We start from the raw sequence: 16,396 nt of genomic DNA, 5'->3' as shown, positions 1-16,396 counted from the left end.
CGAGGAACTTCGTGAAACTGTAAGCAAATGCATGAAGCATAGGCCATGCGGTAGGGCGAATCAACAGGCACCTTGGATGAAGAATGGAGTATGCTCGAAGCACGGAGTTTTGTTGCGTAGTCGGAATTGTGTAGCGTCCTCACAATATCCGGAAGAACCCGAAATCTTGTGAAACTAACGGCTTCAGAATCGAGCCTTTCAAAGCTGTGTGGGTTATGATCCACCAAATCGATGTTGAAAACAATGAACTAGGAATGTACTATTCTGCTATAATGATGGTTACTTCGAATTACAGACCGAAGCAGTGGCGGGTTTAACGGTAAGAAGAGAGAGCAGCCTCGGGCGTCCTGAGCTATTAAGGAGTCTCTGAATCAACAAGAACTTTCCCAAACGGGTCAGCAGATTCAATGGCCCCCAATTTCCCTTTCGCTTCCCTTCGAGGAGCTACATCCGTCACCAGAGAGAAGACTTCTTCAACAGATAGTACCATGTAGACGTTAGCTAAGCTGTTTGGTGATGCAGATATCTCGATGATGACTAAAACCGGACAGGTACAATGACTGGGACAGGCAATAAAGATATCAAACTGGAGAAAGGTCAACTGAAGTTTAATCCAGTGAAGAGATCGATTACTGTTGAATACGGGATGTCCAGTACACCAAACTCAAGTAAAAAAGAAGATTGATCGAGTATATCGGTTTCGGATTCTTTCAACAACAAAAATCAGACAAGCACACGTTGCATTTGTTGCATATTTTTTTTATCTAAAATAAGTCTTTTTTGGAAAATATTGCTACTAGTGTTGCTTCCCTTCCAATATATACCCTATAAAGTTGTTCACTTTGAACTATAAACTTATCTAATATCACATATTCTCATGTGGATATTAGACCTCAGCTGGGTATTTTCCCCTTCCCTCCCTATATGTTCAATCACATTTCTCCTATATAAACAGTTTAAGATACAATCATTAAGTGTTGCACACTGTAAGCGCACTACTATCATGCTAAATTTAACAAATCCGATACATTGAGGCAACGCCTGGCGTTAGATCTGATTCATTTCGTTTTACTTGAATTTTTCGGTCATTCGGTGTGTCTGTGTTGGTATGTTTTTTTCTTCTTCTATTATTCTGTTCCCCTATTCTGAAAAGGGAGCTGTTGCTGGTAATTATTGTGGCACCTTTCCAGGCAACCGTCTAGGACGGTTCGATTTGGCTAGCACAAATTCTCTTCTATGGCTGTGTTGTGAGGCGTCCCTTTGGTGTCTGTGTGTGTGTAAGTATAACAAACGAACAGCAGCTGCCCGGAGAAGTATTCCCTATCTGGAAGCCCCCTAATGTATACAATGCGTTTCTTTTTAAAGTTAAATAAATTAAACTAAAGCAATACAATGTGCGATGCAATGGAAGCGGGAAATATTAACAAACAAACGCATGAATGAGTGCGATGAAGAAGCGCTAAGTGATTCTTTTCTCTGTAACAAAACTTTTCTACCATATTTAAACCATATCGTCGGGGAAAAAACGGTTAAGTTTGCGAGTTAGTACGCACCATTCACAGCAAATAGGTAATGATAGTTAGTTTGGTTTGACTCTCCATGCAAAACGCGTGCTGGATTAATCACCGATCGTATTGCAAGTACAAACGCTGGATTAGTTACTACCTGCTAGTTAAGCACCAAATCGCTTCTCTCTGTTGTGTGTGGTTGCGAAGAAAATTAGAAGACTATGGCATGCGGGGCGATATCTCCTAAAGCGTTTTGTTTTACACAAATACAGGAACTTGGGTTTGCCGACTTATCACTACCGGGGTTCGACGAACGCGTTCATTTTCTCCTGTCGCTGGCCATTCCTCTTTTACTGTACGCTGCTCGAGACTGTGTGTGAGCCAAACATGAGAAACATGCTCTATTTTCAGTTCTGGATTTGTTGTCGTTTTCAAGAGAGACATCATGAAGAATTTTTTTGTACTATTACGCCTCTATGGTAAACATGATCTTCTACCAAAAAGCACTTGCTAAGGGTATTGGAGAACGCACTGGATCCAGTGACACGGCTAAGGGCAAAAGCCTTTGGAACAGGAGATGAATGCATTCTAGCTGCACTTGTGTGAGTGAACTGCAACAATGCGTTTTGCAATTCACCTTTCACACTTGGCTGTGACAATGGCTGTTGTATTTCATGCAGTAGCTGCAACACCAACTGATGCTCCCTCCCGGTGGTAGGCAACGTAAAACCCAACGTGCTCGTGCGCGGTAAACTGTCACTATTACTTGGATGCGGTTCCGGAACACAATGGTAGTGTGCCAGCCTGAACTCGTCACACACACACACACTCTCTTCTATGTACAGATAAGGCTGTTGAACGTTTTTCAATCGGACTTCCTTCTTCTGGTGACCATTTTGCTACTGCTGCTGCCTAAAATCGTCAACCACCAATCGACTGCTGGCAAGCGTGCGAAGGCAATCATTAGTCTACCACCGAGCGTCATCAGTCCTCATTTGCGCTCGAGCACGGACGTCGGCCCATCTCCGCAGTTTGGCAGCTTCCGATAGGATCCTCCAACATCCTCGATGTCTTCGAGCAGAAACTGTTTGTCCTCTTTTTGTGATTTTTTGAGCAGTTTGGTATCGAAACAGGGCTACGTAAAAGAAAAAAAAAGGAAAAATGGATTATTTTAGCTTGAAGGAGACCATGTGCAGAGCTTTTTTGGCTTTACCGTTTCGCATACGTTCATGTTGCAGCAGTTTTCTATCGTAATTTCGCACTGTGTCGTTGGTGGCCGGGAGGTCATCGGTGTGACGACCATCTTCTTGGTGATGCGTGGCCTCGGCGGTTTCATCATCCGGTGCACAATGATCACGATCGCTAGCAGTAGCGCGAACGACACGGTAAAGCAGAGCGATGTGTAGACGACGGTACGGTTGAACGATTCCTTGCAGTATGTTACCTTCGGTTCCATCAGCGGTAGCGTCTTGGAAATGCTGCAAAGGAAAAGAAACGGTGGAAGGAAAGATGTTTAGCGATCCTCTTCGTGCTAATCTAGTTTCTAATTTTTTATTCAATCGATTCAAGAAGATTTTTTGGTCCCGCAGAGGTGATTTACTAGCTGAACAATGACCTTAATATTAAGCTTGGATTAAGAATCTCTTGTCTCTGCTGAATTGCTGATGTTAACGTATGCATTAAAAAAGCGTTAAAAATGTTTCGATTTTTCATACTCCTACGTTGTCACCTGGTAGTCGGTCCACCGGGCAGTGGCCAATGTTTACTAGTTGGCTACATGGTGTAAAAATTTAAGAGCTCTTTCTAATAATTTACAGTAGCTAGGACGAGAACAGTAATAGTTCTTAGCCCAAAAGTTTGTTCGTACCGTCTGCTCCACCCGGGCCCCTGAAATAGTCGGTCGTTCTGTTGGTCACAATTCCTATCGGTCGGATACAATCGGACAAATATCTATCAGATTCTGGCCTTTCTGGAGAAGGGAAAGTTCATAGCGTGAGAGCATGGATCGGACCATTCGACCATTTTTCGAATCGATGTGGAATTAAAAATTGCACTTCATTTTTAAATCATATCCCTGGGCTTCATTTGAAACCAACCACACAGACCCTTCACCACGTGGTTCATTAATCAAATGGTTATGGGACTCCAACGATTCTAAGTAACGATTTGTGTTGCTGGTTTAGTTTGTATTTGTTGTTTGCAACATTGTCTCAAAAGCCACCCCATCTGCTAATCTTCAACCATTAAACGCGATTGTTAACGGACGGAGTTGACTAGCATAAACAATTGAAAGTCCGGATCGACACGAAAACCAGTTCCACTGGTTCCTAATGTGCGTATTTTGCATTCATATTTGAATCGTCACTTTTTGCGCGTTTCCAAGGGGCAACTACATCACCAGATCTCGGTGCTCGTGACGTACCTTTCGAGTTTTTTGGGTGAATGTTTTGCTTCGTCCTTGGATTATAAAAGGCGCAATATGTTTGAGTGTTTGGCGACGTGCGCATATACGCAGCACGTCAACATTGCTATACTTTGGCCAGGTCATGGTTAACCGAGTGACCCTTCGAAATATCTAGTTTAATGTCTGCTACTGCTTCTTCTTGGCTTAACGAACTACTAGAACACGTCGGTCATCGAATGGCTTACGGTCCGGATGGGATTTGATTCTCGGTCCTGTCGTGTGAAGCTTTTATTGTCTAATTTTGGTCTAGTCTAGTTTTTAATGTCTTGGGATTAATTTTTATCACTCACCCCAAACAGTACTGCTGCCATTGTGGATCATCATTGTAGGTGCTGCACAGTCGGACCGCAATTTCGCACCGCTTGCCGGCAAATTCGTCTCCACACTGGCACTCAGGTACGGTCGTTTCATTACCGAGCGTACACTGCCCCCCATTCAGGCAGTAGTTGTTGCAGCTATACTCCTCACACCGCTCACCCCGATAACCCGCCTTGCACCGACACTTGGGATACTTTCCATCCTCCACGTAGCACTCGCCATTGTAGCAGTAATCCGTGCCACAGATCGGATTCTCGCACCGTGCCCCACTGTACCCGGTACGATCACACACACAGATCCGCTCTTCCGCTGTTGCGTTACTAAACTGACACCGACCACCGTTCAGGCAGAACCCATCGCAACGGTTCCGATCGCATCGTTCACCTTCGTACCGTCGGTCACACTCACACTGGGGTCGATTATCACGCCCGATACGGCAGGTACCTTGCGCGCAGAAATTATTGCAAAGATCTATCTCGCAAAGCCTACCACCGAACGCCGGCTGGCAGAGGCACGTGTTCGTATGATGATTTACCGTACCATTGTTGAGGCACACGGTTAGCTGACCCTGTTGCGATTCCTGCAGCAAAACGCTGGCCGGTTTCGAATTTTGCATGTTCTCCAGAATGCTATTGACCACCGACTGACAGTCGGGATTGTTTCGCTGGTGTTCTAGCAGCAGGTTGGCACGCAAAATCACTGCCGACGGATGTTCCCCACGGTAAACGGTGCGGGATTTGGCGTTCGGTTCTTTGGGCATTTCGTAGATTTCGTTATTTTCTTGATCGGTCCAGTAGATGAAATCGTTCTTCACCGCTATATCCGCCGGCAAACGGTCGAGCCCGGTCTGTAGGGTGCGCTGATCGTTCACCTCCAGGTTGGCGCTTTCGATCGTGTACCGTCGGCCATACTTTTTCTCCACCCAGTACAGGCGATTGCGGTAGTGGTCTACGGTGATACCTTTCGGAAGGTATACTTGCTCTTCGTGCACGTTCAGTATGGTGCCGTTCAGCGATGCGCGCACAATGTTGGACGTTTTCGGATAGCAGTTGGTCCAGTATAGATGTCTACGACACTCGTCGATCGCTAAGCCCGCTAGCTCGTGGTCCGGTTCCACTGTTGCGACAAGTTGCACTGGAGAAGATGGCGTTCCGGTTGTATCGGTTGCATTTGTTGTCGTATTAGTTGTTCCAGGCTCGTTCATTACGCTTCCTCCGTTGCGGGTAGAATTTAGCAGCGTATCAATTTCCACAAAATAAATCGAACGAGTTCCCTTTTCCGTCCAGTATAGCCGACGCTCGAGATGATCGAATGCCATGCCACTGATGTAGGCGGTTTGGGACGATTTGGGTAACAGTTTCGTTACCTTGTGCAACTCGTCCGTATCGTCGTAGTCCAGTGCGAACAGCCGATACTCCGGGTGGTCAAGATCGGCAAAGTACAGCTTGCCAAGTACCTCATCGTACGCGAACGCCGAGATGCGACTGTACTGATGTGCGGCAGAAGATATCTTCCGCCAGTTTGAATCGAAAAACAGAATGCCATTATCCGTGGTCACTGCCGCCGCTATTAATGGAGAAGAAGAAGAGCATAGGAGATATCATTAATAAATGTGTGAAGAAAAAAAAACAGTAAAAATATTACTATGAAGCATTGAATATAAATCCACAATCATCAGGAAGCATCAGGAAGTAGCTCTAGTGGCTGGTAAGTTGCAAAAACGCTATCTTCTCACGCAAAATCGACCGATTTGCCAAATCAAACCCCGTCACCGCACACGTTTAGGATGGGCTTTCCGTCTCCTATCGTGTACGGGCTGCCGCACATGTGCTGTACGCGAATTTGCTACCTCTAAATGTTTATGATGAAATAAGTCGATAAGATAGATCGGGTTGGTTTACCGTATAAAGGTGTGTTTGCAATCGGAAAATGGTAGCATAAACTTTAACTACCTTCTAAGCTTCAGTGATAAACTATAGCGCGGAGGGTACATACGTCAATTAGCACGTAGGCCATTTCAACATGCATCTGCGAAGAATGTGCCTATAAGAAGAATTCTTCATGAGCATTTGAATATTATGTCAAGCTTTTCATGAAAGACTCTACAGGCTAGACCTTTCTAATAGCTAATTGTTGATAATTTAAACCATTTCTCCTTCTCTGGCTTTAAAACCTTTGTTACTGGCTTTTTGGACAGACGATTCGGATGGGATTGGTTCCCAAGTCCCAAGTTCCTAGTGAAGAACTATTCCGGTGATCGGACTTGCTCATGTGCTTGTTTATTTATCATAATCCTTTGCCAATCATCGATTTATGCAATAACCACCATATAATAGTTTCCACATTAGTTACGATCATTTTTAAGCAGCATATTTAGCTATCCCTGCAAGATAACAAGCCACTAAACATCTTCGAAGCGCGATCGTAAGCAGTTTAACTTCTCCCCTTTTTAGCCAGAGTTTTACAAAAACCTTCCCAAAAGCTCAGTTAATTTGTTTCGCATCCGGTGGTTACCAACTTCTATTTCCTTTCCAGCGAGAAATGGAGCACTCTCCTCGGAAAGCGAACCTCGAAGTGTGCAACGAAATACAACAGCAAAAAAAAAGAAGCTTACAAATGTGCAAATTATGTCTCGCATTTGCAACACACATCGTAAATGCCGTACTGCGAAGCGGACCAGCGGCGATGCCGATGGTCAAACGCGAATCGTGAAGGTGGAAGCAGAGGGAGAACCTTGTGTTACAAATTCGATGCCACGGCTGTGCGTTGTGCAGCGGGCAGAGAATATACCATCACTTGCTGACTGCTGCACGCTTGGGAAGTGCAAAACGGAGCACAGCTGGAGGTACGATGGGAACCTTCCTACGGTCATACAAAATCAGTTTCTACGGCTTGTATTTCGTTGAATCAGCCGTCGTTGCGGTCGATACGTTACATGATACCACCGGAAAGTGATGCGAAAGCAAAACTGAAAAACTAAACAAAACTTCAAATCATATTTACTGTATACAATTCTTAAGCTTGCGATGTAGAATTTCGAATTGGACAGTAATGAAGAATATCCTCGCTAATTGTAGCTGAATGGGGTGTATTATAACTTCGGCCAGCTAATGAACTACTCTCTGGCACATAAATTACCATTCGGAAGCAGACACACTCCTCCATTTACCTCGTAATTTGTCCGGCCAAAGTCTAGACGTAAGGTCACGCATGGAGGTATCATACGAACATTCCCAAGGAATTTTTTCAACCAGGAATTTTTGCAGTTTAAGGTTTCCCCACATTCTCAGGTGACGCCTTCGTAACGGCCGAAACGTAAACCGAGGTATATATTTAGCTGCTGTGCTTTGTTCAAATATCGTGCAACAATGATAGGGCGCGAAGGAAGAACAGATGACTAAGCAGTAGTGGAGAGATTTCCGTTTTTACAGGTGTCGTTTACATTGAAAACAATCTCATACATTTTCATGGAGGGGACAAGAGAAAATGTTTCCATCATCCAACATAGTGTCCACAAACTAATGGTATTTATCGCTAGGAATTATACCGAATGCTTTACAGGAATGGGATAACGCTATTCTTCACAGACTACCACGTGAATAACCGACAAATCACCCACGATGTTACGAAACGAAACAAGCGTTGAGTCATTTCTGGAACCGATTCCGATAAAACGGTGTTTAGGACTGCTGATATGCTGCAATCTTTTGTCATAGCAAAAGAAAAAAACCTTTCTATGTGGTTACGATAAGCGTTGAAAGAATTTTTATGTTTTTTGGAAAGTGATGCACTTTCCTTAGAAAGCTTTTAGGCTGTTATCCTGTAGTTCGCCTAATCACGTCCATCAGGAGAGGTGTCTACCAAAATCATACGCCAAAACTATATTACGGTTATCAGAGGTTGTAAATAATGGGCAGCCACATCAGAAGCGCCGGCAGGCAGTGAATGCGGATTCGAAAAACATGGAAAAGTCACGTCACGATGCCGACACCCAAAGCGTTTTACTAGGATTGATGAAGGTTCGTCGTCGTCGTCGCCGTTAAGATCGTGATTAGAGGATCGATCAAATCTCACCACGAGCCACCCCAACAACCAAAAGAAGAAGAGTGGACCCGTATCGGGTTGGTATGCGGGTTGGTCCCTCCGATTAGGTTACATTTCCGTCTCCGCTCGTTCCGTTGCGTGTGTACGCTGTTTCCACGTTATTTTTCGCAAATAACAATGATAGCGAAACGCGACACGTTGATACGTCGATCGGCGAGCGTTATCACACCGTTTGCGTGACGATGCTGATGGTTGGCAAATTTCCAATACACCTATAATTGAAGCGCGACCTCTTCGGCTACAAACACACACGGTCCGTTTCCATACCGCAAACCGTGTGCAAGGTCTAGCAAGGTGCCACATTTCTTGGCAGCTCGCGTATGTTCTCGTGGGCCTACACGAGGGAGCGTGCACGTTATGTAACGCAAAGAAGCTTCGGAAAAGATCCGGACCGGATGTAGCCGCTAGGTTCCGCTTAAGCATTGGTGGCATAATAATGCGGCATGTTGTGATGGGACCGATCGTATCATCCATGCAGTGCGGGGTACACCAACCCCAGTGGTCATCGGTGGTCCAGTGCGAATTAACAGCAAGCGTTTCGATCGGCTTTCGCTTTCGTATGTCGTAGGCACGAGGTTCATGGGCATTGTTCGTCCCCTGTCACTGCTCGCCATTATGGGGGGACCTTGCAAGCGCACCATTTCCTGTCCGAAATGGATCAAGTTGAAACCAAGAAAAGAAGAAACGGTAACAATAAATACTTTGGCACGAAGCTAACGCGCATCTACTAGCTGTGTGATCTTTTGCACCTTACACACGCGTCACATGACTGACTTTATTTTTTGCGAAGCACGTATACCAAGATTCTGTTTTTTTTGGCTTACTTTTCCCCACCGTTACCTGCACACTATCTCCATTCGTCGGATCTAACATACGGGGGAGATTTTTTCGAAGACAAACATTTCATCGAGAATATCTTAGTAGCTAGTAGAAGTAGGAAATGGATCCAGCTTGTTGTACTACACCGCTCATGTGTTTGCGTTGCAATCGTGGGTCTTATCCTCCCCATTACGCTCGCAAATAAAAACAGAATAGCCCCATACATAACCCACCGATCGAGTGTGTGTGTTTACACCACATCACACGATGGTTTGACGTAAAGCCGGATCGAAGCTACTTTCCGGATCGCGATCGACCGGATCACGCTTTGTTTTTTTTTTCTGTACCGCTTCCCATTGCCCACTGTGCACAACACCGTAAGCATCCATGGGGAAGCCAGAGAACCTTAGAGCAAAGTTATGGAAAACAAAATCGAAAAAAAAATCGAAGCAATAAACGCAAAACGGAAGTGAAATCGCGTTGTAATCCGGGGTGCCGGCGGGAGGTCAAATCGTGCTGCACGGAAACCTGTCAGACATCTGTTGCGATACGCGACCGGTAAACGTTCTAGCAAATCTGGCTGCGTAACGGTCAAATGAAAATAAGAACGTTTCCAATTGCTCCGTCCGCCCGTCAAGCTACGACAAGAACTGTCAAACAGGAAGTGTTGTAACTTTGGTGGGCAGGTACAATGAACTCAGACCGGCGCAGTGCGTCGTACAGCATCATCTACAGACGTTCCAGACGGTAGTGGTAAAAGTTGTTCGACAGCTTCAACAGGTGGTTTTGTTTGATTCGTTCCTCTACGGGTCACGATTGTTTTTCCCGATGTAGAATCGCACCATGCATAGATTAAGTTGGGACCTTTTGAATGACAAATGAATGTTTCCGGGCAAATCAGCGAACGACCAAACTTTACATACGTATCTGAGATATGTAACACTGACTCGTTTGAGAGCCTGAGATGTTTAGAAGCTTTTTTGGTCCCTTAAGTGAGGAAGAAAAATAGAGGAGTCGCTATAATAATCAGAAAATTTGAATGTAAAATGATCGCACTGTTATGCAACGTATTAGACCCAAGCTTTGATGGGTCTAATAGATCTACATCTTTGGTACTTGTTTAAGGATAAGATTATTAGACATGCTGTGCTTAAGATCTAATACCGAGGGGAATGGTCCGGAAGGGTTTTCATTCCCAGATCTGCCTTGAAATGACCTGCGCCAAGAGGATAGAAATAATGTGTACAATTCGTAAGGACCATGAACTTGATCCTTTTGCTAGTGGGTACCACACCTCCAACGATTACTGTCCCTTGGAAGGTAATGCTCTGACCTTGAATAAACCAACGCAATTTTAACTTCCCCAACACATGAAACATAGTATATTAAATTGTTTTTTTGTGTTTGTGTTCGTGTAACATACCGATGATGGTTTACATCCCCAGTGCTGCAAGATAAGCAGTACACACTTTGCGCTTATCATCGTTATGTCGCACTTGGCCCACCTTTGGCGCCTCCGAGTTTCGCTTTTCTCATCCCTCAATGGTGAGGCGCATGTTTCCATTTGTTTATGTGGTGGTTCTAAGTTTTTCTTCCTTTTTTCTTTATTTTTGTTGCTGATAAGCCAAAAATGGTAACCATCATCAGTGCCTCAACGGAGATTGGTTTGACCTATAGCCGGCTGTAACCTTTCTCGTGCAAAAAGATGCTTATACGCTTGCAGACAGATACATCATGTATGTCTAAAAGTTCGGAGTTTTAAGACTTTGATTTGTTTTGCTCAACAACACATGAACATTGCAACAAAACCAAAAAGGAAACAATTGCAGTTCTAGCTTTCTAGGATGTTGTGGATGCTACTCTGCCCGATCGTAAACAGATTTAAGCGATTAGAAGTTGTTTATTGAATATTTAAAAATCCCAGCTAGCGTGTTTGGTCGATTTCCTTCAACCATCTTCTAGTGCAACCATTGACATCCAACCATTTCGTGTTCGTCCTGGCGTGTCTTATCAAAAAACCACCACAAAATGCGTCTTAACTGATTTAGCAGCCTGTCGGAAGCTAACAAACAATGGAAAACCAACACATCACAACATTCGTCACGATGATACGTGTGAAAAGTAAACAATAAATATATTAAGAATATAGTTCTGTACGACAAGCAGGAACAAGCCTAAATGTGAGTGCTAAAAGCACGAGACACTTTTAAATGTTCATTGCTTTCATTGCGGTTGATTGTTTCGTGCACGATCGCGATCCGATCACGAGACGATGCGGCACATGAAACGTTCAATCAAGTTTATTACGGAACCCTCTCGCCTTGCGGCAAAACTTCGCAAATGAACTCCTTGCTCGAGCGGAATTTATCTGGGTCTGTGGGGTCCTTCAATCATTCATTGATTTGCTAAAAAAAGAAGAAGAAACAAACTTAAAGAAGGGGCCTCGCACAGTGTTGTGGTGAAGGAGAGGACTAATAAAGTTTTTTTAAACTTTAACCGACTCGGTTGACCGACCCGGAGTCGGTGCGTACGTGACGAATCGGAATGGACTTTTGACCGCCACATTTGTGGGCTGTTTTTTTTTTTTTTTGTTCAAACTTTCCCAACACCATTTGCAGTAAACAAGAGAAACAAAATCGGTTGGCCTTTCCTGCAAAATCTGTACGGTTCAAAGTACTTTTGGTAGGAATAATTTGGACGGGTTTGGAGAGAGGTGTTTCGGTGGCAGAAACCGTGAAACCGATGGCAAACCACCACGAATGATTACAGAGACAGAAACATCGAAACAGAGGTAGCGTTTGAAATGAAAGTGTCGAGCTAAACTTAATGGATCTAACCTTCCAAGTGAATGTGATCATTGGTGGGTTTGTTAACGAAAACGCAAGGAGACCCTTAAGAGAGTTTTGATAAGTTCGATTAATTTCGATGATGTGTGCATAAATTAAATTAATTAAACTATTGCATAATTTGTCGACAAAAATAAATTCGTCGATTATTCGGGAAAGAATATCCTCCAATGATCCTTTTCTGGTTGTGTTTACATAAAAAGCACAAAAATATTGCACTATTGTGCAATCGTCTCCTCGGGACAGGGTGTATGTAAAAATGCTGTTGCTATGGCAACAAATTTTTCATTACAGCAAGAAGAAAATAACAAATAATTCTCGTTGAAATATTTATAACCTTTTAAGACAAAAACATTAAGTAATAGCCATCGCACGCCTTTTGAAAAGGGACTCACACTCTTTTCTCGTGGTCCTGTGTAGCTACAACAAACACTACTACCGGTCATACTCTCTACTACAGGCAACAGTGCTCTTTTTGGTGAGTCGTCTCGCGTGGTTATGCTGAAATGATTATTTTTGGATGGTAGATAAAAGACAAGACGATGTTTGCGGTTTTTTTTTGTCGTTGTTTCGTTGGTCTCTCCCTTCGATGCTCGCTGGTAGTCACGAGCACCGTTGTCACCAATGACGAACGTCGTGAAGAAGGCGCGGGGATACGTCGCGAATTCGTCCCCCTCCCTTTCCCATCCAATCGTCGTCCCCCGTTTAGCTCTCACTTACCCCATTCGGTGGCTGTGACATAACCGAGGCAGCATGATGATAGAACCAGCACCAACCATCCGGCCGTGGCGCTAGAAACACGGGTAGGATGCTTCATGCTGTGCGATATCCGAGGCTATATCCACCAGGACCAAGGCTGGACCAGTTGGAGTGAATCGCGCGCGAACCAAATGCGGGAGGGAAATTTCGGAATCCCACCTAGCCGGTATTACGATATTGCACCACTATACTTTGCACGCGCGAGTGCGCTCAGTACACACTACACACAGCACCACGATATTGCGGACACGCACGTTCACGGGGTTTAGCACATGCACAGGTTTTCTTTTCGCACCGATTGCCACAAAAGAAAACACAACGTTCTACAAACGGTACGATGTTGGCCGGAACGATTTGAAGCGAAACGTGCGGAAGAGGAAGGACTAACTATGTTTCACTCATCACACTACGCGCGGACGGCACAGAGAACTCGGTGTAGCGTCTGCACCATTCGGCATAAAGTTTTCGATTGAATATTTTTTCTTCGGCCCACGAGCCGCTGGTCAAGAAAATCACGTAGCCCCGTTTCCAGAGCGTGAGCTGTCATATCGACCACGATGACAGATAGGTGTAGAACGTGTTTATTGTACAAGGAAAAATTAATTTAAGATTACTTCGTAACTATTTTTTGCATTGAAAAAGGTAGAACTCAACTAGTAGGGACTTTTATTCTTAAATCGATTTTTTTTATTCTAGCGAATGTAATACGAGGAGTTGATTTATTTAATATTTTTAAAACACCGCTTTTTGTGCGTGTGCAAACTGGCCTTCACCCAACTGCCCAACTTCAAAAAGGACTGTCAGCTGTCAATGCAAAAAAAGAGCAATTTGACGTTTCGCCGGCTGGTAAGAAATAGAAGAGCGAGCCGCAAAAAACCCGCATTCCCGTACGCAGCAGCATATCCCCGGCCGTGCCAGTTTCCGAACTTCATACGAAATTTAGTTAATTTAGCACCCGTTATGGCCATTAATCCACAGTACGAGGAAATTGGCAAAGGATTCGTCACCCAGTACTACGCACTGTTCGACGATTCCACCCAACGGCCGAGCCTGGTAAATCTCTACAATGCGGAACTATCGTTCATGACGTTCGAAGGGCAACAGATACAGGGCGCCGCCAAGATACTGGAGAAGCTGCAAAGCCTCACGTTTCAAAACATCAAACGGGTACTTACGGCAGTTGACTCGCAGCCCATGTTCGACGGTGGCGTACTGATCAACGTGCTCGGCCGGTTGCAGTGTGACGAGGATCCGCCGCACGCCTACTCCCAGACGTTTGTGCTGAAGCCGCTCGGCGGAACGTTTTTCTGTGCGCACGACATTTTCCGGCTCAACATTCACAATTCGGCTTGAAAGGAAGAAAAGCTGCATTATCCCTTCAGCGTGTGTTTGTGTGTATGTGGGTGCGCGGGTTCAAGCAACACCAAATGTTGATGTACACTTTTTTTCTGAATAAACATATGGATTACTTTTAAAAGAAGTTCAGACACATCGTGTTGTTTTTCGTTCTCTCTTTTTGGGTGACATCGGGGGGAAAAGGGCTTTGTTGTGACAGATTGAGATATCGTTGACTGCGTTTGAAAACGGGCTGCGTAGTCCTGGGTCCCGCATACGAGTCGAGACTGACTGGCTGGGCGGATAAATAGACACAAAATGGGATATATTATGGTACAACACTTGGTAAAGGTACGTATGTGCAGCAGAACGTTCGTTTATATACACAGTACAGAGGTTGCTTTGATTGGATATATCGTAGGAAACGAAACACCGCATCAGTATGCTTGATCTGCCGTATGAGGAAGAGTATCGTGCACAGCTGATGCATCTTGGCTGCAAGGAAAAGGTAATGTTTACCGCTGAAATCGTTAATGAATCGTCATCCAGCAATCGTATCGCTTCACCTGTAGGATATCGTGAAGGAAGCTTTCTTACGCCAGGAATGGAATATGGGCAGTGCAAGGGTACTGAGTTTGCTGCAGGAAGCCAATATTCTATCAGCCAGTGAATTTCTGCTAAGGTAAGCTTGAGGGCTTTTATATACTTTTTCTTCTTCTTTGCCTGTCCAGGGATGAGCCCCAGCAAACTTGGTCTAGGGCTGTAATCCTTCATCAACGACTGCATCCGATCTCCTACAGGCTTGACTCCACTTGATCTAATCAATGAGCTAGCTGTCTTCCTCTACGCCTCGTGCCTCGTAAATCAATCCTGCGAATGTTGCTAATAACTCAATCCCTCCCATACCTTGCAGTCTAGATGCGATCGAGCTAATACAACAGATCATGAACGATCTTTTGGAGACGGAATATAGCCTGCTGGCTCACATCATCCGATATGCTTATCAAGGTATGTGGCTCTCGTATAATCAACTACGGCCATTCACAAGACAGAATCCCGTGTTTTACAGACAATGTTCAGTCACACTCGCTTACCAACATTCTGAAGGAAAGCTTCCGTGCATTGCTGAACGATTTAATGGAAAATCCTAACGTAATCCCGCACAATTATTTATCCGCTCTGAAGACACATCTGCTTCCCTCCGAGATGAAAATGCTTATAGACGAACACTTAAAGTTGCTACTGCTACAGCATCAGCCAGTGGATTACAACCTGTCCACCTTGGATGAAGCCCTCGGGATGCAGGTACAATGGCGTGACGAACTACAAGCTCTTCGTGAAACGGTTATGGTCTGTCTACTTCGAGAACTGATTGAAGATAGAGCAAACTTGATAGATTTGTTAACCGATTGCATCAGCAAATCTTGCCCATTTTCGCTTAAATACTCACTCTACCTGTTGCACCTGTTGGCGGAGACGGCCGTGGTGTTTGCGGACAGGGCGGAAGATAAATTGTTGAAAACGTTCTTAAAAGATCTGTTTCGCTCGGTAGTAGAAACAGAATCGGCAAGAGTGCTCAAGCTATTGCTACTCTTTGCCCGTGAAATTACTGCCGCCAATGAGACCGTGCTGGGGACGTATGCCGCCTGGTACAAGCAAACGATCGGTGAAATGACGTACAGTGTGAAGAAACAGCAGTTCATCAGCACGATGGAGCTGTTGACTGCAATGCTTCCAGCGGAACGCAACCTGGAGGTGCTGCACGTCCATGCAACCATTGCCATTTCTGCTCCGGCCAAGTGTAATGAACACGTGCTGAACTATAAGCAGCTGTGTCGGGCACACATTGCCCAGCTGAAAATAGCCGACCGTGGCAGTGATGATGATACTACGATCGTACTGGACGAATAAAAACAGTCAGTAAGAGTAACAGGTGGGTACATACATCTTAGTTATAACCACCATAAAAGGAATCTTTTGTTCCAAATTCAGTTGGTTTACAGTATTTAATTGTATTTTCTATCTTTCGAAGCCATTTTTAAAATATAGTTTCTCATTAGCCTGCAAATTGGTCAGAAGCTTTCCATGTCCACATGTTCGCGAATTATATGATACAAAAGTTCCTTAGACATCGCCAGAGCATCTGCTATCTCCATCAATGTTGTTTTACGGCTATCCAAAACCATTTAAAGGAGTTTTTAACATTTTCCGGCTAGACAACCTTCTTCGAAGGACAACAGCGA

At 44.5% G+C, this 16,396-nt stretch overlaps 4 protein-coding genes across 5 annotated transcripts in view; 2 read left to right on the top strand and 2 right to left on the bottom strand.

The window, feature by feature from the left end:
• LOC126562130 (leucine-rich repeat-containing protein 15-like) overlaps window positions 1–16,396 on the bottom strand; it is a 487,244-nt gene that overhangs the window by 271,926 nt on the left and 198,922 nt on the right. The gene's annotated exons all lie outside the window — the stretch shown is intronic.
• On the bottom strand, window positions 2,417–12,881 carry LOC126561751 (protein cueball). The gene is made up of 4 exons (XM_050218061.1): window positions 12,780–12,881; window positions 4,263–5,856; window positions 2,722–2,986; window positions 2,417–2,643 (listed from the first exon to the last, which is right to left on the bottom strand). The coding sequence occupies exons 1-4, from the start codon at window positions 12,874–12,876 to the stop codon at window positions 2,500–2,502; spliced, it is 2,100 nt and encodes a 699-aa protein (XP_050074018.1). The 5' UTR covers window positions 12,877–12,881; the 3' UTR covers window positions 2,417–2,499.
• LOC126563294 (probable nuclear transport factor 2) lies at window positions 13,674–14,173 on the top strand. The gene has a single exon (XM_050219924.1). It carries the CDS (start codon window positions 13,779–13,781, stop codon window positions 14,169–14,171), a length of 393 nt encoding a protein of 130 aa, XP_050075881.1. The 5' UTR covers window positions 13,674–13,778; the 3' UTR covers window positions 14,172–14,173.
• On the top strand, window positions 14,472–16,064 carry LOC126562489 (uncharacterized). The gene is made up of 5 exons (XM_050219008.1): window positions 14,472–14,504; window positions 14,575–14,661; window positions 14,726–14,835; window positions 15,067–15,161; window positions 15,223–16,064. Exons 1-5 carry the CDS (start codon window positions 14,472–14,474, stop codon window positions 16,062–16,064), a joined length of 1,167 nt encoding a protein of 388 aa, XP_050074965.1.

The sequence above is a fragment of the Anopheles maculipalpis genome, chromosome 3RL, assembly GCF_943734695.1.
Source record: "Anopheles maculipalpis chromosome 3RL, idAnoMacuDA_375_x, whole genome shotgun sequence".
In the NCBI taxonomy this organism is placed as follows: domain Eukaryota; kingdom Metazoa; phylum Arthropoda; class Insecta; order Diptera; family Culicidae; genus Anopheles; species Anopheles maculipalpis.
The sequence above is the reverse complement of the archived record's forward strand: the minus strand, read 5'-3'. Positions and strand labels throughout refer to the sequence as shown.

Coding starts and splice junctions, on each gene's coding strand:
- LOC126561751 (XM_050218061.1), bottom strand. CDS start 12,876: ATGAAGCATCCTACCCGTGTTTCTAGCGCCACGGCCGGATGGTTGGTG. Junction 5,857..12,779: donor TGTCACAGCCACCGAATGGG/GTAAGTGAGAGC, acceptor CTCCATTAATAG/CGGCGGCAGTGACCACGGAT. Junction 2,644..2,721: donor ACATGAACGTATGCGAAACG/GTAAAGCCAAAA, acceptor TCTTTTACGTAG/CCCTGTTTCGATACCAAACT.
- LOC126563294 (XM_050219924.1), top strand. CDS start 13,779: ATGGCCATTAATCCACAGTACGAGGAAATTGGCAAAGGATTCGTCACC.
- LOC126562489 (XM_050219008.1), top strand. CDS start 14,472: ATGGGATATATTATGGTACAACACTTGGTAAAG. Junction 14,662..14,725: donor ATCTTGGCTGCAAGGAAAAG/GTAATGTTTACC, acceptor CTTCACCTGTAG/GATATCGTGAAGGAAGCTTT. Junction 14,836..15,066: donor GCCAGTGAATTTCTGCTAAG/GTAAGCTTGAGG, acceptor CATACCTTGCAG/TCTAGATGCGATCGAGCTAA.